The following is a 22,383-nucleotide window of genomic DNA, read 5'->3' as shown; positions in this document are numbered from 1 at the left end:
TGTATGGGCCGACTTTTAAATTACATCCTTGAGGCACAACACAGGCTGTTTTCATAGGCCTCAAGATGATCAATAATGTCTAAAGACCCTTTCTTAACACAAAAATCGGGACAGTACTCTTTTTAAAACAAACTTATTAAATTCTGGAGGTGTATGGAGTCTTTTTAGGGGTGCTAGTCTTTTTGCAGTGACCTTGATATGACTCATACCTATTTATGTATGGCTGCCCAATTTCTGCCCTCCTATTTTTAGAAGATGGCTAGGGTAGGATGTGGACTTCTACCTGATTTCCCCCCCTTGTCTGGGTCATAACCATCAGACTGGGAGTCATATCTGGGTCTAATTAATTATTTAATTTTTAATGCAGGACTAATAAGCATTACCCTTTTGCATGGACACCATAACCTTATGGAACTCTCCTATTTATTTATTGATGAGTTCCTGTCCTAACTTGAACTGTTACATTTTTTTAATTTATTTTTAATTTTCCACTGCCGGTTACTCGGCAACTTTTGCTAGAAAACATTTTTCCTTGCTAAAAACCTCCTCCTCATTGCATTAATGATTTACATTGCTCTTACAAATGTTTACTTTCATTACAGCTTTCTTGATAAGACTTCTGCCACAGTTCTACTTCATTTGCAATTTCACGCTACATTCTCTTTACTGATGTGTCCCAATAGAGGTTACTTTCACCTGCTCAAGGAGGTTCCTTATCTCACTTTCTATTATTTGGAGTGGAGATTGGAACTTTACTAAATTCTTTTTGCTGAGCCTTCTGATGCAGTTCCCCACAGAGATACAGTAAGATTGGCCATGATTCTAAAAGTATGTGATCACGCTTCCTGACGCCTTTGGTGTTAGAGAAGCTATTGGTGAGTTCATACAGCGGGTTATCCTCTACCCACGTCAGATGCCCATATTTGGCCCGACTTTTTCTGAGGATTTTGATATATGACTCTAACCAGCATTTACATATTTCACCATTTCAGACTCAGAGAGGTGTCTCTACATATTCTAGATCTGTGCCGAATCTACTGGGGCTGTGGGATTGACATCTTGCCAGAGTTGGCAGCGTGAACCTTACCTTCTGTAGACATTTTTAAGGCATTTCTATCAACATCACTTTCAATTTTCAATTCTATCAACATCACATTTTTTTTTTTTTTTTAAGTTATGAATTATGTCAACATGATCATAATTATGATTGGCATATGTAAGAAATTAATAATATCTCAGCAGTGCCTCCATTATGTCAGAATTAATAATTAATAATATCTCGCTGTGCCTCCATTATGTCAGAATGTTTATACTGCTCTGAATATACAGTGTCTATTTATGGTTAATAATAAGCAAAGATCTGTGTGAAAGGAGAATCTCAACTTATTCCATAAATCATTATTTAGCAAATTCTTTTTATTGATTAATTTCTTTTTAAAAGCATATACCAATCTTAGTGAAAACAGTCTACAGTATGGAATATATAAAAGTTTTATTCACGAGACATGTAATCACGATAAATGATCAAACTTGAGATGACACAAAGAGATAACTTTACAGAAATACGAACTTCAAACAATAAATGCAATGTGATGTGTAGCTCAATAATGAAAGTGAAACTGAAACAAAGTTAAAGTGAAACGAAAGCAAGATTACCATTTCCCCAGATGTAGTAGAAACCATATTTGAATGTTCTATATAATCAGACCACAATTGTCTGCGAAATACACAGCCTGATAGTCACTTCACTGCAGATGAAGTGAGAATAAGCCATGCAAAACGGAAGACTTAAAATCGCAAATAATGCGCTTAATCTGATATTAATAAAAATATTATAAAAACAAAAATCATCTCTTTAGAGAAAAATCTACATATGGTTTATACGGCTGGGATTGTACTCTTGTTACCCTTTAAATATGAAATGTAAAACATTTAAGGAAGTACATAAACAATATTGAATAATAATCAAATAATTAGCAAGGCATATTTACCATATTTAAAATGGCCGCTAGCTTAGAATAGTAGTTACCAGGTTCCTTAAGATGGCTGCTTTTCCAAGATGGTGGCCAATTAGGGAGGAGTTTCGCTTGGCGCCCCTCAAAGGTTCAGATACATGATGGATTGAAATGAAGTCTGTGTAGATGAGTCTGTGCATGGTTGTAGTAGTGTGTATGTTGTAAGTGTGATGTATATTGGGCAAAATGTGATGTGTCATGTGTTTCTCTCATCTGGGCTTTTATATGGTATAGAACAAAGGACTATTAAAATTACCATAAGTTAAACCCAGAGGGAGTAACATGATCATCATTGGTTGGAACATCTTATTCATTAACTGGTGATGTCATAGGGTGACACCTCTTGGTCAACCAGTATATTAAAATTAAATAAAGATTTCTCCATTTAAGACTATTATAAAACATAAAATGTATCCATGCTTTCATCTACTACATGTCCATCTAATCCACCAGGTATCTGAATAAAGATTAATCTTGATATCACCATTCTAATATTTAATATATCTTATTTAGATATATATATATATATATATATATATATATATATATATATATATATATATATATATATATATATATATATATATATATATATAAGATAGATATTGGAAATGACTTTTTAACCCAAGACTTCAACTACCGTAGTAGCATTCAGTCACCAGAGATGGCACTCTTACATTGCTCTTAGCTTCGGCATATAGCAATATTTATCTTCAAATTAAACTTCGAACTTTAAATTGACCAATAGCTTATAATCCAGACCTTCTGGAGTATAGCAAGGTCAAACAAAATTTTGATGCTTTCTACATCTTACAATTTACAAATGTTTACTGAAGTCTGTCTTGACATAAAGAGATGAGTCATCAAAATCAGTAAAGTTAGAAGTTGGCAAAATATGAAACAATTATAATATATATCAATTTTCTACATATCTATGTATATTATTTAGGTATATATTTCATTGATAATATTATGTTACATATAAGATTATAACATATCTGTAAATCCTATTTTAAATGGGTTTAAACACAGAAAAATACTGACTCATTTTATGATCCCACACAAACAGGATTACCTTGGTATATTGTCAGCTAGTCTTTATCTTAAAGAAAGTCAACAGACTATTTATTTATTACCTTAGGTCAACACAGTATGTCTGGAGTAAAACCTGTTGAATATGCACTTTTAAAGGAGGCTTGAACTTTCAACAACCTTGAACAAAATGGATGTCATTGCTAATTCTATACAGATCAAAATATGACATTTCATTTCTATTTGTGAAATTAAATCTCCCCAAATAACCCTGACATGGTGAACTGAACTGAAACCTTTTTACTGGAATAGGTTTCAGTTCACATTTTAGATGCTATTCCAGTAGAAAGGTTTCAGTTCACATTTTAGATGCTATTCCAGTAGAAAGGTTTCAGTTCACATTTTAGAAGCTTTCTAGTGGAATAGCTTCTAGCTTCTAAAATGTGAACTGAAACCTATCTCAGTCATATATAATATGCACGTCCTGTCTTTATTGAGCACTAAATCATTTCTTAGAATTCCTAAAAAAGAGCAACTGGAAATCAGATTCTCAGTTCATTCTTTTCAAGTGTCCGTTATCCTACCCCACTGTAAAGAATCCCCAATATTTACTAAGTAGTGGAAACTCCTCTACTGGCAGTACCCAGACTGAAGACTTTGCTGCTGATCAGACCAGCACGTGTGTTGATCCTGCAGACCAGGATGTGTTTGAAACATTCTTGTATATAAAACAGTTTTAGATCATTTTGGAATGTCTTGCTTACAAGGAACAAATTACACTAAAGCCTCGTACACACGCAATGATTATCGGCCGACCGATCGGCCGTCTTTTGTCCAGTGTTGTTGTGTTGGTTGAAATGTGCTCTAGACTGCACACAAATTTTCTCAGCCAACAAAAACCAACTTCAGAAGTGATGTCATGTGATGGTTGACTTTCCGTGTGTTTTTTCTTCTCTGAGCATGCCCAGTCTTGCTCATCAGATTTTTGTCTGCCGAAATCTGTACTGACTGCACGAAAAATCAGCCGTTCTGTTGACAGCCAACAAAAATTTTATAGCCTGCACACCAGATTTTGTTCGGCCGAAAAGTCGGAGTCGGTTGTCGGAAGTATCATACTAACAAGCCGAAAATAGGCCGATCGGACGTTGGCCGAAATTCACGGCCAACTATCGTTGCGTATGTACGAGGCATAACTGTTGCGTGTGTACGAGGCATAACTGTGAAGGGACCGCAACAAAGAGAACCTAGGAGGATAGCACTGCTAAGCTGGACAGCAGTCTAGAACCATTTATTTTCTTTTGTATATGGGAAATACGTTGCTGACAGTAACAGCTATGTAGGAACCTACACTCACCAGCCACTTTATTAGGTTCACCTGTTCATATGCTTGGCAAAATTAATTGCTAATAAGCCAATCGCTTGGCAGCGACTAAATGCATTTGGGCATTTAGACGTGGTGAAGACTTGCTGAAGTTCAAACTGAGCATCAGAATGGGGGGGGGGGAGGGAATCCACTTAAGCCCCGGAGGATTTTCCTGCTCAAAGACCAGGGCCTATTTTGCGTTTTTTTTTTTTTTTTTTTGCGCTATAAACAAAAAAAGAGCGACAATTTTGAAAAAATAACAATATTTTTCACATTTTTTTTTATATGAAATTCCCCCCAAAAAATGTAAAAATCTATATTTTTTTTTAACATTTTAGGCCAATTTGTTTTCTGCTACATATGTTTGGTAAAAAAAAAAAATCGCAATAAGCGTATTTTGATTGGTTATTGCGTCTACTAAGTGGCGGCTATCTGCGTTTTTTTTTTTGCAGGACTGCAACATTGCGACGGACAGATCGTACCCCTGACTGACATTTTTGACACTTTTGGGGGTACCAGTGACATTACTACAGTAATCAGTGCTATAAATATGCACTGTTACTGTAAAAATGACACTGGCAGGGGAGGGGTTAACTTTACTGGTGATCAGTGGGTTAAATGTATCCCTAGGGGCGTGATTCTAACTGTGGGGGGGTGTGGCTTGTGATGTAACCACAGAGACATAAGATACTACATAGCAGGATCGTATGATCTCTGCAGTTACACCAGGGAGAATGACAGGCGGCTTTGTTTACATCAGCTGTCTGCCTTTCTCCCTCTCCAGCGGGAGATCGCGAGTGACCGGCGGACATCGGAGCCGCCGGTCACTCGCGCGGGGATGCTCGTGAACGAGCAGGGGCAGGAGTGCGCCTCTGGCGGCGTGCGCTCGCCCCCTAGAGACTCGTAAGCGAGCGACGTAGCTCTACGTCGATTTGCCTGTACGGGGCTGACTGCCGCAGCAAATAGTCGTGCGGCGGTCGGCAAGCGGTTAAGTGACTTTAAATTCGTCATGGTTTTTAGTGCCAGACGGGCTAGTCTAAATATTTAAAAAAAACTGATCTACTGGGATTTACGCGCACAACCATTAATAGGGTTTACAGAGAATGGACTGAAAAACAGAAAATATTCAGTGAGCGGCAGTTGTGTGTATGAAAATACCTTGTTGAGGTCGAAGGAGAATGGGGAAGATGGGTTTAAGATGATAGAAAGGCAACAGTAACTCAGATAACCACACATGCAACTAAGGTATGCAAAATCACATCTCTGAACGCACAACACATTGAACCTTGAAGCAGATGGGCTACAGCAGCAGAATACCACGCCGGGTGCCACACCTGTCCGCGAGGAACAGGAAACTAAGGCTACAATTTGCACAGGCTCACCATAATTGGACATTAGAAGGTTGGAATAACGTTGCCTGGTCTGATGAGTCTCGATTTCAGCTGCAACATTCAGATGGTAGGGTCAGAATTTGGCATAAACAACCTGAAAGCATGGATCCATCCTGCCTTGTATTAATGGTTCAGGCTGGTGGTGGTGTAATGGCGTCGGATGTTTTTCTTGTCACACTTTTGGGCCCCTTAGTAGCAATTGAGCATAGTTTTAACACTGTAGCCTACCTGAGTATTGTTGCTGACAATGTACATCCCTTTATGACTACAGTGTACCCATCTTCTGATGGATAATGTAATGAAAAGCTGAACTCCAAACAAATGCATATTTTAAATTGGGAGCTAAATGGATCCCAAAAACCCAACAAATAAGGAAAAAGGATGGGGGGGAGGGGGGTTGCAAAAAAAGAAAAGCAAACAGGGAAAATGTATTGACAGCAAAATGAATGAGTAAAAAATATACCAAGCAGTTCAGGTATCCCCCCCCCCCCAAACAAAAAATACAAAATAAATGCAAAAATGGGTAAATGCACCAAATGCCTGCATTTAAAAGAATGCACCCTACAGTTAAAAACAATGAAAACAAAATTGCCATCTGCCACATGCCCTAAAAAGAACCAATGGGGTACAAATGTAAGCTCAATAATGTGATCGGGAAGATCCTTGATTTAATATCCATATGTGCATATAACCTAATGCTACAAAAGCTGTGAAAAGTTTTTGTAGAATGTATTGCTTTTTTTTCTTAGGAAGAAATTGCCCCTTGGCCAATCAAAGCGGGAAATTGTATCATACTTACCGTAATTTCCCTTTCCTGGTGCCAATCCATGGCAGCATACCAATGATAGAGCTCCGCCTCGACTCCTCCCTCAGGACTAGTGCATAGCATAAAAGACAAGAAGGTCCCTTCCCCCAGCATTCTCCTGTAATTTAGAATACCGAGGGTGGGAGCATATGCTGCCATGGATTGGCACCAGGAAAGGGAAATTACGGTAAGTATGATACAATTTCCCGCTTTCCTGGTGCCTCCATGGCAGCATACCAATGATAAATAAATAGCTGACACGGGTGGGATAATGCACACACAAAAAATACATTTTATTCAGACAGAGGACATGGCTAAGCTTAGTGCCTTCCTTCCAAAGTTTACAGTTGAAAGGGATCCTGGATCAATTCTGTAATGCCTGATGAAAGTATGGCAAGAAGACCAGGATGCTGCCCTGCATACCGTCTCCAAGGAGACGTTGGCCCTAGCTGCACAAGATGCTGCTACAGCCCTCGTGGAATGAGCTTTCACCTGTGTTGGAGGAACCAACTTCTTGGATATGTACGTTTTTTTGATTAGCTTCGCTATCCAGGAGGCTAGAGTTCTGCTAGTGGCATCTTTCCCTCTATTTTTCCCGTGAGGGATGATGAATAGTCTTTCCGATATCCTAAAAGATTCGGTGGCAGCCAAGTAGGCTTTCAGCACTCTGGCGATGTCTAATTCGTGGCAAGTATCGGAGTCCATGTCAGTAAAAACTGGCAATGCCCAGGGTTCTCTTAGGAAAGCTGATGACGCCACTTTGGGGACAAAGCCATGAATCGGACGGAGTTCCACCCTATCCGGGAAAAAGGAAATGTGTTCCTCACCAATTCCTAGTGAGTGGAGTTCCGAAATTCTCTTTCCAGATGTTATGGCTAAGAGGAAGACCGTTTTTAATGTAAGATTCCAAAGTGAAATTTGCTCTACTGGGGCAAACGGCTGATCTGAGAGGACCTCTAAAACGAATGAAAGATCCCATTTTGGAAAGGAGCGCCTGGCCGGAGGGCGGATTCTTAATACTCCTCTCAAAAAGGTCATTACTAAGGGGTCTTCTGCCCACCTTCTATTGGATGCTGCCGATATTGCTGCTACCTGAACCTTTAGGGAACTCAGACTAAGACCCAAATCTAGACCCGTCTGTAAAAAACTGAGGATGTCAATCGTAGAAGGAGAGACCGGGTTGAATCCTTTTCCAGAAGCAAAGGTTTGAAACTTGTTCCAGATTTTATTGTATACTGTGTTTGTGGAAGGCTTTCTTGCTCCTAGAAGGGTAGAGACGACCTCTGCGGAGCATCCTAGGTTTTCAAACCTCTGCCTTTCAGCTTCCAAACCCGAAGGTCCAGCTTGTGGGGATTCGGGTGAAAGATCCTGCCTTGGGATAACAGGTGAGGAAAGGAGGGGATCCTTGTCGGCGGTTCCAGGCTGAGATACATGGCTAGAGGGAACCATGGTCTCTTCGGCCAATAGGGTAGTATTGCCAAGACTTGGACTTCTTCCTTCAGAGAAAACTCGCTATCAGTGGGCGAGGTGGAAAGCCATAAGCCGTCTTGAAGACCCATGGGCATACCAGAGCGTCCACTGCTTCGGCCGATGGGTGAGGAAAGCGGGAGAAGAAACGGGTCAACTTGTTGTTGCTCGGAGAGGCAAACAAATCTACCTGAGGATAGTCCCAGAGATTGATTATCTACTGGAAGATGTGGGGGTGTAGAGACCACTCGTTGCTGTCCGTGAAGTTCCTGGACAGCATATCAGCTTTCATATTCAAAGTGCCTGGAAGATACACAGCTTTCAGGCCGAGGAGATTCTTCTCTGCCCATAAGAGTATTGGCTCCACTTCCCTGAGAAGGGATCTGCTGTGTGTGCCCCCTTGTCTCTGAAGATAAGACACTGCTGCTCTGTTGTCCAGACGCAGTAACACTCTCTGACCCTTGATGATGGAAGTCAAGGCTAACAATGCTTGAAAAGCCGCTCTGATTTCTAGGATATTCGACACAACCCCGTTGGTAGGGAAAGGTCACCTTCCCTGTACCCTTGTCGCCCCGCAATGGGCTCCCCAGCCCTGTCCGCTGGCATCGGACGTAATTGTGATCCATGGGGAAGAGCCGAGGTGATGCGATTTGGAAAGAATTGTTGCATCTGTCCACCAGTGTAGGCTTCTGATTGTTGACGCTGACAGACTGAACTTTTGGGAAAGATGTAGTCTCTTCCACTGTGCCAGAAAGGCTACTTGGAAATGCCTCAGATGCCAGTGAGACCAGGGGACTAAAGGGATGCAGGCCGACATAGTGCCTATTAGACTCATGCATTGAGATGCTGTCAGGAAACAACATCGCCGAACTTGGATCATTTTCTGAATAATGGCTTCCCTCTTCTGAGGAGGCAAAGAAACTGAACTTTGTTTCGTGTTGAATAAGGCGCCCAGATAAATCATCTCTTGAGTAGGTATTAACTGGCTCTTCTGTAGGTTTATCAACCATCCCATTTCCGTTAATTCCTGCATTAACATTTCCTTGTGGACTGTGAGCTGGTTTGGGTTGGAGGCCAGAAGCAAGATATCGTCTAAATAGTGGTAGACTCTTAGACCTCTCTCGAAGTGGAGCCAGGGATGAGATCAGTATCTTTGTGAAAACTCGTGGAGAGGTGGACAAGCCGAAGGGAAGGGCTTGGAATTGGAGGTGCAATTGTCCCACTGCGACTCTCAGGTATTTTGGAAAGAGGGGAGAATAGGGACATGCAAATACGCATCCTGCAGATCTATAGAGATCATCCAGTCCCCTGGCTGGATGGCATGGATAATCGTTTGCAGGGACTCCATTTTGAACTTTGAGAATAATGTGTCGATTTAGCTTCTTTAGGTCTATAACAGGTCTCCAACCTCCTGTTTTCTTTGGGACCAGAAAAAGGGTAGAATAGAATCCCTTGAAGCGCTCTTCCGAGGGAACAGGAACTGCCGCTTTCTGAAGCTGGAGAGATGACAGGAAATGACAGTGCTTGTGCCTTTTGATGGGAGGTCGGCCACGTTGTCTGTTGGAACGAATCTTGAGGAGGATGACCCAAAAAACTCCAAAAATGGCCCCAACGAATAGTCGATAGAACCCAAGGATCCTGGCAGTGGCTTGCCCAGATTGGAAAAATTGTTTTAGCCTGGCCCCCACTGGGAGGGACAAGGCTAAGTTGGCGTCAAAAAGGTGTTGGCGCCTCTTGGGGAGCGGTAAGGACTTTATTTTTTCTGGAATTTAGGAAGGAAGCTTGAGTGCCTCTCCAGGGTCTCCTGCCCTCTCTGGCCTGTTTTGGCTGTCTGTAATCCCGCACATTAGATGGATGGAATCTTGCTGTAAATGGCCTTGACTTGCGAGCCCTTCCGTGTAGTGGAAGCATACCCGATTTTTCGCCCGACACTCTCGAGATGGCTGTATTTAGTTGTTCCCCAAACAAATTCTTCCCATCAAATGGAATCTTGCACCAGTTCTGTTTGGATGCAGGATCGGCTATCCATGGTTTAAGCCATAAAGCTCTTTTTGCCATCACAGAATGGAGCATAGCTCTGGCTGAGCAGCGGATGGTATCAATTGCTGCTTCTCCCACAAAATCTGCCAAAATCTTGAGCTCTTCCAGGGCTTTGATTATGTCCTCCTTTGGGACGTCCCTCATTAATTTCTCCCATTAAAGGGAAATAGATCTGTTTCCTTTTAAGGAATGGAAAATAGGATTTGGATTTTTGAGGAGTGTGATCTTCTACCTCCTCCCAGGCAATAGCTTCTTTGACCGCCTGAATGAAGGGCTGAACCAAGGTATACTGGAACCCAGATGGATCCCGTTCATCTGAAGATCCCACCGAGTCTGACTCCCAGGCTGGATGCTCTACCGGATGTAAAGGAGTAATAGTTGCAGAGGGACAGGGCCTTTCGGTATCTGGAACATGAGCAGAAGATTCGGAAACAGATTGGGTCGGAGCCAATGCTAGCTCTGAAATTGAATCCTTAACCGTCTGTTTGATCAAGTCTACTACTTGTTTGCTTTCCTGCTCCCGATTGGCCGCATAATCTCTCAAGCAGTCCTTGCAGACTAATTTATCCGGGAGGGGATTTGCGCCACAAGCCCAGCATTTCTTCCTGGAAGTATGAGGAGGGGGAGATGGGGAATAGTCCCGCCTCTTTGATCTTGATCTTCCAGATCTATGTTGTGAGGATCGGAATCTATATGGACTCTCGTCATCTCGATATCTTGAAGATTTCTCCGATCTCTTGGAATGGGCAGGGCTGGTGAGAGAGGGAAAATTCCCATCACTCAAAGGCACATGCTCCTTTTTTTTTTTTTTTTTTAATACTCACGTAAAGTTGGTCCCATACCTATCAGAAGTGTGAGGATCTTTTGCATGAGATGAGTGACTCATGATGGCTTACGAGCAGCAGGGTCAGGAGAGAGAGGCAGAGAGAGAGAGACAGAGACAGACAGACAAAAAATCCCCATTTTTTTTTTTTTTTTTTTTTTTTTTTAAAAACAATAGGGATGAAGAAAAAGAAAAGAGAGAGGGAATAAAACTGTCAGACCTATACAAGACAGATACCCATACATACACGCATATACATAGACGCACACACATATACACACATATATATATACACATACATACATATATATATATATATATATATATACATATACACATATACATATACATACACATATATATACATACATATACACACACACATACATACATACATACATACATACATACATACATACATACATACATACATACATACATACATACATACATATACATAGCTGCACAACTATACCCACAGATATACCTGTACAGATTTTAAATAAAAATTTACTTTACCTAAGGGCAGGGAAAGGAGCACTTGAAGGTCTTCTCATAGAGGCAGATCCCAGCAAGATGCCTCCTTATATCTTTAATTAGGGAAAGGGAGAGCCTAATGGACAAAACTGCTGCTCATAGTTTACTTTGATTGCTTTAGGGAAAGCGAGCACTGCTTTCCCCCAACAAACATGGCCGGCGACTAACACACTATACAATTTTCTTTAGATTTTTTTCCTCCAGACCTACCAAAACCATATAACATGAGGCCAAACCTAAACACCCCCAACCTGCATGCAATCAGGCAGGCCCCTGCACCACACAGAAAAGACAAATCTAAAGGAAATCTGACAACAAAGTTGCACAGTGTGTATCCAGCTTAAGAGGTAACTTTTTGTGAAAAAGGACAAACCCCTAAAAAAAAAAACGCATTACTACCAGAATATAAGGAAGAAAAAAATAACAAAATATGCCTAACTAATAACATCATTTAGTGACAGTAACCTGAAAAAAGGGGAGAAATGGAAAATAAGACATTGATAACACATACAGTAGCCTTAAAGAAACCAGTGAAATATATAAATGAAACAGATAAAATAAAGGGAAAAACCTGACCCGGCTGTTTTGCAGAAACGACTCATCCATAATTTTCCAGAAACTGCAGACTGCGTTCCTATGAGGAAACTCTGCTTTGACCCCAAAAGATCCACAGAAGGGGTTCCCTGCCTTATTAGTGCTATGAGCGACCCAAGAACAGGGACTGCGTCTGGGAGAGGCTGAACCCAGCGGAAGCTGCCAAACTAAGTAAGGCAGAGGTAGGGACATACTGCTAACTCTTCACCAGTTACAGAGGTATGAGGAAAAAAAGGAGAATGCTGGGGGAAGGGACCTTCTTGTCTTTTATGCTATGCACTAGTCCTGAGGGAGGAGTCGAGGCGGAGCTCTATCATTGGTATGCTGCCATGGAGGCACCAGGAAAGTTGTTTGCCAAAAATAATCCATTAGTATTCGCTGATTTTAACTACTTGTCGCCACATGCTGCACAAGGTGTCACGGCAGAACTTTTGATGCATGTTCCTCAAACTGTTATGAGTATTGCCAATTTTTAATTTTCAAGTGATTGCTTTTTTAAGTACCCATGCTGTATGTCACTACATTGTGTGTATTCTGGCCTCCCTCAATTGTATAAAAATACAAACCATAATTCTAACAACTTGGAGTACCCCTAAACCTTTCAGAAATATCCTTTGGTGTTCACGGAGGGGATTTTTAGTGTTGGGACTTTGGTACCATTATCTTACAGCACAGGAAATGTTAGTTTTCATCAAGGAGGAGCCTGTGCAAGAGAAGGTAGTATGCTCTATGCTTTTGCTCTGCTGCTGCCTCCCCTTTTTGCTTGAAGGCAATTCTCAGCTGTAAAAATGACAGCCAGGAGCTGCTGAAAAAAGGAAAAAAGACCATCTGACACATACCATTAGTAGAAGACTTGTCTTGTTCAATCCTACAGGCGAAATGATGATTGCACACTTGATTTTGATCACAATAGATTCCCTTTGCAGCCTCACTGCAAGTGAAAATTAATAGTGGCATGTGCCATTTAAATATAAAATATCAAAGGAAGGAGGGAAATAACTGCGCTAACTCGTCTGGATAAGCAGCAACTTAAATTGCGACAAACAACAAAATACAATATATATAGGTAAGTTGCGCTAAATTGAGTAATATTGTAATAAAAAATATTAATCAGATGCAAACGATAGTGATGGTAGGGCTATACACTAAGTTATGTGAGACCACAAATAAATTGTCCAAAACTTCTTGGAGTTAATCCAAAAATATGGAATCTACACTCATCCAAGGTGAAATAATGAAGCCACCAGGTGTACAATCTCCTTACCAGAGGTAGGTTAATATACGCCCAAAAATCCAAGAGGTATTCCTTGCAGCGTCAGTAAGCACCAGGCATACATTAACCCCTCCCTCTCCAATAAAATTAACCCCTTCCCTGCCAGTGTCATTATTACAGTAACAGTGCATATAGATAGCACTGATTACTGCAGTAATGTTTTTTTTTTTGCAAAATGACTCCTCGAATTTGAATGGTGTCTCAGTATTCAAACATCAAAGGCATGTGAAAAGAAAAAGGCTTCCATAGCATAATACTGTTTGTGTATCACTAATCATACAGGTCACCCAAGGTTAGTGCCACCACCAAATGCTAATCGCTACCAGGTAGTAAATAAAGTGAAGTAAAGCACCAACACCCTTAGATCCAATCTGCTTACCAAAAAGCAGATACCGGCGTGAATTAAAAAAAAAAAAAGGAAGGCAGCCTAGAATTGGCCACCAAGGTGAAAGGGGACCACCACCGACAATAAAGCCGCTTACCAGACAAGGGAAATGACAGCGCCAGTAACAATCTGATGGAGATGTCCTCTGATAATGCCCAGATAACTGAATCAAATACTCCCAAGTTGTCCAAATAGCAGGTATGTAAAAAAGCAAAGCGCTCCAATAGTGTAAAACCAACGATTTATTGTAATAAATAAAGAGAGCAACTTACAAGCAAAATGTAATGGGAAGCGTGGGTATGATCGAGCCGCCGGCCGGTCTGCTCCTCCGCCCGTCCTTCAGTCTCAGAATGGTGACGTCAGCACATATAAAATATGTTTGAGAGTATTTGTATACAAAATGCGTTCTCAGTTTTCCAAGACCATCTAAACAACATTTAGATCAGGGGAGGGCTGAGATTCTTTGGTGGAAGGCACATACAACCATTTGGCCCTTCTGTCCAAAGTTTTCCACAGTTTTCGAAGGCTCTGATTAAAAGTGGATGATGTTCCTTTAACCACTTTACCACCGGAGGATTTTGCTGTCTTCCGTCCAGGCCACTTTTTGCGATTCGGCGCTGTGCGACTTCAACTGACAATTGCGCGGTCGTGCGACACCGTACCCAAACGAAATTTACGTCCTTTTTTTCCCACAAACAGAGCAGTCTTTTGGTGGTATTTGATCACCTGTGAGATTTTTACTTTTTGCGCTATAAACAAAAAAAGAGCGTTTATTTTGAAAAAATAACAATATTTTTAACATTTTTTTAAATGAAATTCCCCCCAAAAAAGATGTAAAAACCAATTTTTTTTTTAAATTTTTGGCCAATTTGTTTTCTGCTACCTATGTTTGGTAAAAAAAATCGCAATAAGCGTATTTTGATTGGTTTGCGCAAAAGTTATTGCGTTTACTAACAAAGGGAAAGATTTCTGTCATTTTTGGTGTTTTTTTTTTTTTAACGCGTAATGGCGGCGATCTGCGATTTTTTTTTTTTTTTTCTTTTGCGGGACTGCGACATTGCGGCGGACAGATCGGACCCTTGACTGACATTTTTGACACTTTTGGGGGTACCAGTGACATTACTGCAGTAATCAGTGCTATATATATGCACTGTTACTGTAATAATGACACTGGCAGGGAAGGGGTTAATTTTATTGGAGAGGGAGGGGTTAATGTATGCCTGGTGCTTACTGACGTGTGTGGGGGGAGGTGACTGAGTGAGTCATGGACAGATCGGATGTCCAGCTATGCTGAACAGTCCGATCTGTCACTCCCTGTCACTATGGAGATCCGCCCGCTGTGTTTACACACAGCGGGCGGATCTCCAGACTCGATCCCCGACGATCGGGTAAGAGCAGCGGCGATCGCCGCTGCTCCTCCCCTGGCCCGACTCCCGCTGTGAATGAAAACAGCGGGAGCGAGCCTCCGGCGGCGCGCAAGCACCGCCCAGAAGGGGGAGTGTCTGACGACGTAGTACTACGTCGTCAGACGATAACGAGCCACTTTGCCGCAGTAATATTACTGTGAGCGGTCGTAAAGTGGTTAAACACTGAAACACTGGGATTGTTAGGAATGTATTTTAACCAATGAAATACCCTTTGAACCAAGCAAGATGACTGTTTTTTTGTGAAAATGTGGACTTGATCCTAATCATTCAGCTTCCTTTTAACAAATGAACAATTCACATTTTGGCATTCTTGTGTTGCATTTGGTCATAGAGCATCTCAAAGAGGCAACAGAAGTTGACTGAAGACTTCACTCTGCTAAGCGTTGTAATAAAAGTCTAAACAGGTGGTGATGGCTATAATGCACAATGTCACTAACTGCTGGTCCTACTCTGGTGTCAAAATGGAGGGATCCATTAGGGATCTATAGGGATCCATTTTTCAGCAAAACATTTTCACTGTGCCTTGCATAACACATACAAACATTTTTTTTTCTTCTATGCAGGCACAGACTATATCAAGACCATTGTATGTGTGTATTAGGCTTTTACGTGAAGGACCTGAATGTGCTATGGAGAGATCTTGCCAAGACAGTTGCACTACAAACAGCAGCTTATACATTACCATACCATGTGAGTCTACCCTTTTATGCATGTTTTACTGATCCTTAAGCTGTTTTCTATTTCATATACAAGGACTTTATATTGTGCTTTTCTTACTAGATAACCAATAGATTCCCAGTGCAGCACTGGACTGGAAACCAAAAAGACGAAGAGCTGCTGTCGCTGCTTCCATCACTGGAACAGCTAACCCATGTGGTGAGATCTCCATCTATTTTTTAACTCCACATCATTTTTTTTGTATGAAATTGCTTGCTCATTTAACAGGTTTATTCTAAGTATCCCCACAAAAGGTTTCAATTACAAAGTGCAAACAAATCAGATTTTGCAAAATGAGTATATTTCTGATTTTTGTTTTTAATTCTGTATTTTTGATTTTTCAGGTCCTATAGGCATAAGCAATTGCTTAGACTAGAAAACTGAGATCATTTTGACAAGTTAGGATGAGGAAACTAGTACAGTATGCCATAGGAACCTGATCAAAGGTGACCGCATAAGTTCATCCCATGAATATGTATACAGAGATTTGTGAAGGGGCAAACCTGACAATGCATCTCTCCATTATGAAACAATAAGTGGAAGAACGGAATTCCCTGCAGGATCATGTTGTTATGCTAAACAGAAAATATAGAAAAGTATATAAGAAAATAGGAGTGCCTCCAAGGACATCCAGGTATTCATGGAGGTCCCAGAAAGGTTGAAGCTTCTTGACTCATACATGAAAGGTAGAATGAGGCGCAATAGAGATAAACGTAAGAAAGCTGAGATATTCCCACAATGCACCTCACTTTGTTGGCGGTGCAGATATTAGCGTTCTGGGCAAAAGCCAGACGCTTGATATTCAAATTAAACACAACGGCCCTTCCTCCATTTAACCCCAATGTCATTAAAAATGATAAATGTTCTTTGCTAACACACTTACAGAATGCAGTTAAGGCCTGCATTCTGATCGTTTGGAAACAAACTTTGAACCTTTCCCCTCTATCCCTGGTCCGTTTTATAGTATAACATTAACAAAATGAAATTGATGGAGTAATCATGGTATTGGAAAATCATAAGGAAGATTCTTTCTGCAAAACGTGTTTTTTCTGGAACGAGTTTACTCGTTTTCCTGAGTACCATGATGTACCTACCTCCTTCCCCCACCCCCACCCTTTTCTCTTCCTCTATTTCTGAATATTTTTGACATGCAGGTAGATTTAAAAATGCAATTAACATCTCAAATGACCCCAGTCCTGCAATTTAGACTAGAAAATTATCCTAAATTCTCCAACACAGAAATATATTAGATCTGGGAAGGGTTCGAGATGGCGGGTTTTAAAACAGATTTTGTAGTTTTTTGGGTGTCTTTTCAAATTTTCATGCTTAACCTTAATCTGAGAAAAGTCTTTGTAAGTATTGTCAAATATAATCCCACATTTGGAATTGCTAATTTTTCTAATGCCAGTTGTAATTAACTACTTTTGACCTAAGACCTCAAAACTGAACACACAATTTTGGTATGTCATACCTAATCTTTTAAGCACTGCTTTACGTACAGTCCCATTAACATACAGTCACCTACACACAGATATTTACACATATAATGCAGGAATGAAAAGCTTTTGGCTTAGGAGCAAACACAACAAATTAGTCCTTTCTTGGTAAGGCCAGTTTTCTACGCGCTAAAGGTAGTGTACAAAGGACATGGTTTATTGCCACATATCCATTGATCTCTTCCATATCAGCTGTATTTGTGACTCTTGGCATTTTGGTTACATGACACAAAGGAAAGTCTGCTCAGGAAGACTCTGCTGAATGCCATAAAGGAAGTGCTGGTAGATGTTCTCTGCTAAATGCCGTATTTCCAGATCTGACCTGTGTGCCGGCAGCTTTATAATGCCTGCTTTGTGTCACTCACTGTGGGTCACTCTAATCGATGCATAGATGGTGAAGTGTCTCAAACCAGAGCCACCGTCCCAACATATTTATTTATTTATTTTTTTTTAAAAGGGTAAATGGTGTTAAGTGAAATTTTGCAATTTCACAAGCCAAACAACTAGATACACATACATTTACATAAAAAACACATTATTATAGACCGTACGAGAACGTTTCACATGCTGGTTTGTTATGTTGTCTGCATCTGATGACAAACTGTTATGATTCAACGACTTGCGCAACAAGCGCTAGAGAATGATTGAGATTTTTATATATATATACAATCTCAATCAATTTTCTCTCCACAAGATAGAGATTTACAGTTATACATGATGTTAACAGGCAATTGTTTTTCGATACCCTATTGATATGAATCGTAGGAGGAAAGGTATAGAAAAGTAACCATAGTTTAAATTATAGTAATCAGTAGTGAAGACAACCATCCTAACTGAGTTCTGTCAAATTTTTAGGGCAACCTCCAGTTAAATATGTCGCTTTATATAAAGGGAAAGCGTTCATTTATAGGTCTATCCATAGTTGTAAGGTAGCTGGATCAGGGTCCTTCCATCTTAAGCACATGGTGTTTTTTTTTTTTTTTTTTTTTCATAGAAGAATAGGTAACAAACATTGTTTTTATCCAGTTCCCAATTCTTTCCCCATCAAAATCACCAATTGGGCAGGGTGCTGGAATGCAAATATTTGGTAGGGATAACTCTTCAGTGATAAACTCAGTTACTGCATTACTGTAGACCAAAAATTTCTAGGACTTGAACAATTCTATATCATATGGTAGAGGTCTCCATTTTCATTGTGGCATTTACTGCATTTAGGTATGGAAGTTCTCAATTTTGTGTAATCTGTATGATGTGTAATAAATTCTATGGTAATATTTTTTAATTAAATTAACTTCTCTTTAGCTGAGATAATGGAAGAAAAATGTGTACAGATTGTGTCCTCCCAAATCTCATATATAAATATATTTCTCTGCCATTGCTCTGTAATGTTGTCCATCCTTTGTGTAGATGAACAAAGTAGGGCAGAGTTTGCAAATTTAATTTTGAATGATCGCTTTTTTTCAAAAGTTTTCAATCTGGGAGATCTGTAGCCTTATCCCTCAGTCCAAATTATGCATTAGTGGTGTGTCTTATGGCGCTATATAAGCACCCTAAATTTAGGAGTTTCTCCATTAAAGCTTTAAAATGTTTTAAAGGTATTATTTTTAGAGTTGATGAGCATACTTAATATTGTGGATTTCCCATCTTCTAACATCTGGCAGTTTTTTTAGAATTCCGAAAGAGAGGAGTTGTGCCATAAAAGGAGTGTTTGGAGAATTGGATATGGAAGAGTCAGCAATTCTATTTCAAAAATATAAAATGTTAAGGGACATCCTTTAGTATGCAGAGTAAAAACTAGGATATGGACCATTTCTGTAGAGCAGATTATTTAAAACTTTAAATGATTTGATGAATGTAGCCTGTGTGGTCACTGCAATACAATTAAGATTTGGAAACATCCACCAGTTTATACGTTTTAAGAGAGAATTGTGGCCAAACAGTACCCCTGCAGATTAGGAAGTGCTAAGCTGCCAGTTTGGCAACTGGAGAGATTCTGGGGGGGGGGGGGCTTGGGGCCACAATGGAATACATTTTGGAGTAGTTCTTAGGAATAGGAACTGGTGTATCAGTTGAAACATAAAAGAAATGTAGGATATAGTTGGTACTCGCCATAACATGACTTTTGTTTACACATTTAGAAATTGACACACATATACACAACAAATATAGATGTGCAGACATAGATGGTGCTATGAGTAGATGTGATTGTCACTAGTATTCCTTATGTAAGAATATTTAATAATAAATATCTCGCGCTCGTACTTATGTCAGAAATTTATACTGATCTGAATATAACAGTTTCAATTTATGGTTAATAAGCAAAGATCTATGAAAAAGGAGAATCTCCACTTATGCCATAAATCAATGTCGTGAATTATTTTTAATTGATTAATTTCTTTTTAAAAGCATATACCAATCTTAGTGAGTACAGTCTACAGCATGGAATATATATATATATATATATATATATATATATATATATATATATATATATATATATATATATATATATATATATATATATATATAAAAATATTTATTCTCAAGACATGTAAATCACAATATATGATCAAACAAGAAGTGACACAAAAAGATAACTCTATAGAAAAATACTAACTTCAAATCAATGCAATGTGATGTTTAGCTCAATAATGAAAGTGAAACTGAAACAAAGTGAAAGTAAAACGAAAGCAAGATTACAATTTCTTCCCAGGTATAGTATAAGCCATAAATTAATGTTCTATATAAACAGACTACAATGGTCTGCAAATCACATAGCCCAAAGTCATTCCACTGCAGAAGGAATGAGAATAAGCCATGCAAAACGGAAGACTAAAATTGCAAATAATACACTTAATCTGATATTAATAAAAATGTATAAAAACAAAAATCAGCTTTTTAGAGAAAAATCTACTATGGCTTATATGGCTGGGATTGTAATCTCATTTCCCTTAAATATGCAATATAAAACATATAAGGAAGGAATAAACAATTGTTGAATAAAATCAAATAACATAGCAAGGCATATTTACCACACTTAAGATGGCCGCTAGCTTCAAATGGTCACCAGAGTCCTAAGATGGATGCCAGTGAGGGAGGAGTTTCCTCCAAGTTTCAGATGAATGATGTACAAAATGGAGTATGTCTGGATGAGTCTATTGAGTAATGTAATAGTGTGTGTGGTGTAAGTGTATTGTCTGATGGGTAGTGTAATGTCTCCTCTCTCATATCTGGGTTGGTCTTTTATATGGTAAGAACAAAGAGCTATAAAAATTACCATAAGTAAAACCCAGAGGGATGAAACATTATCCCAATTGGTCGGGATATTCTATACCTAAACTGGTGAGGTCAGAGACACACCTCTTTTGATAATTAACCCAATACTTGGTATAAAATCATCACACACATATAAAACTTTGTCCAGACTCCCAGTACATACATAAATGTCCACCTGTATCTCCATCATTCACCTTGGCAAGTAATGCCATTTCAATAATTATATTATTTAACACAATATAATATTTTTATATGGGAAATCTGAAATTATCTCAAGACTGCACCTGGTATTTTGTCTCCAGAGGGCAGTGTCGTACCGTTCATTAGATTTTGTATGTCAAATAATAATTAAAACAATTACCACTATATCCTTATCTAATGACCTCTGACCTGTCGGCTAGTGAAAAGCAATTACTTATTTGACCATGCCATAGGGCTGTCAGACATAGTCTAGTTTGGAATATTTACGACACCTTGAGCACTAAACTAGTCCAAAGCAATTCTTATATAAACACTCCTACCACATGCCTTAACATGAAGTAATTTGTTTTTAAGACACACAAGTCCTTACACATCATAGAAAAGTATACTTATGTATATACAGTGGGTACGGAAAGTATTCAGACCCCCTTAAATTTTTCACTCTTTGTTATATTGCAGCCATTTGCTAAAATCATTTAAGTTCATTCTTCTTCCTCATGAATGTACACATAGCACCCCATACTGACAGAAAAACACAGAATTGTTGACATTGTTGCAGATTTATTAAAAAAGAAAAACTGAAATATCACATGGTCCTAAGTATTCAGACCCTTTGCTCAGTATTTAGTAGAAGCCCCCTTTTGATCTAATACAGCCAGGAGTCTTTTTGGGAAAGATGCAACAAGTCTTTCACACCTGGATTTGGGGATCCTCTGCCATTCCTCCTTGCAGATCCTCTCTAGTTCTGTCAGGTTGGATGGTAAACGTTGGTGGACAGCCATTTTTAGGTCTCTCCAGAGATGCTCAATTGGGTTTAAGTCAGGGCTCTGGCTGGGCAATTCAAGAACAGTCACGGAGTTGTTGTGAAGCCACTCCTTCGTTATTTTAGCTGTGTGCTTAGGGTCATTGTCTTGTTGGAAGGTAAACCTTCGGCCCAGTCTGAGGTCCAGAGCACTCTGGAGAAGGTTTTTGTCCAGGATATCCCTGTACTTGGCCGCATTCATCTTTCCCTCGATTGCAACCAGTCGTCCTGTCCCTGCAGCTGAAAAACACCCCCACAGCATGATGCTGCCACCACCATGCTTCACTGTTGGGACTGTATTGGACAGGTGATGAGTAGTGTTGAGCGAACACGGACTGTATTATTCGTGTTCGTACCGAATAATTGGATTTTTTTTACCCGAACACGGACACGGACACTTTACTGTATGTTCGGGTAAAAATCCGTGTTCGGTCGTTTTATTTCCGGGTTTTGCATGCTTTGGCGCTCTTTTCATGGCGGGCTTTCAACAGCCAATCAACAATCGTTTAACTGGTGTGCCTTAAGCCATCCCAGCCATGCCTGCAAATGTCTTAGTAGCTGTGATTGGCCGTCTGAAGCATGTGACCAAGTCTTTATAAGTTCGAGGCAGCCGCCGCAGCAGCGTCATTCTGCTGCTTAGCTAAGGGACAGAGCACACATCAATGTGCTGGCTGCTGATTAGGGAAAGATAGGCAGGAAAAAACCATTTGTGTCCGGATAGAATTGAGGGACAGGTCGG

At 39.8% G+C, this 22,383-nt stretch overlaps 1 protein-coding gene across 1 annotated transcript in view; it reads left to right on the top strand.

The window, feature by feature from the left end:
• LOC309545116 (CTD small phosphatase-like protein 3) overlaps positions 1-22,383 on the top strand; it is a gene marked incomplete at its 3' end in the record, with an annotated part of 68,283 nt that overhangs the window by 29,210 nt on the left and 16,690 nt on the right. The window contains exons 9-10 of the mRNA XM_082244248.1: positions 15,716-15,842; positions 15,933-16,028. Of these exons, the coding sequence (XP_082100374.1) occupies positions 15,716-15,842; positions 15,933-16,028 (223 nt within the window). The remainder of the gene's footprint in view (positions 1-15,715; positions 15,843-15,932; positions 16,029-22,383) is intronic.

The sequence above is a fragment of the Pelophylax lessonae genome, assembly GCF_965119305.1.
Source record: "Pelophylax lessonae genome assembly, chromosome: 1".
In the NCBI taxonomy this organism is placed as follows: Eukaryota; Metazoa; Chordata; class Amphibia; order Anura; family Ranidae; genus Pelophylax; species Pelophylax lessonae.
The sequence above is the reverse complement of the archived record's forward strand: the minus strand, read 5'-3'. Positions and strand labels throughout refer to the sequence as shown.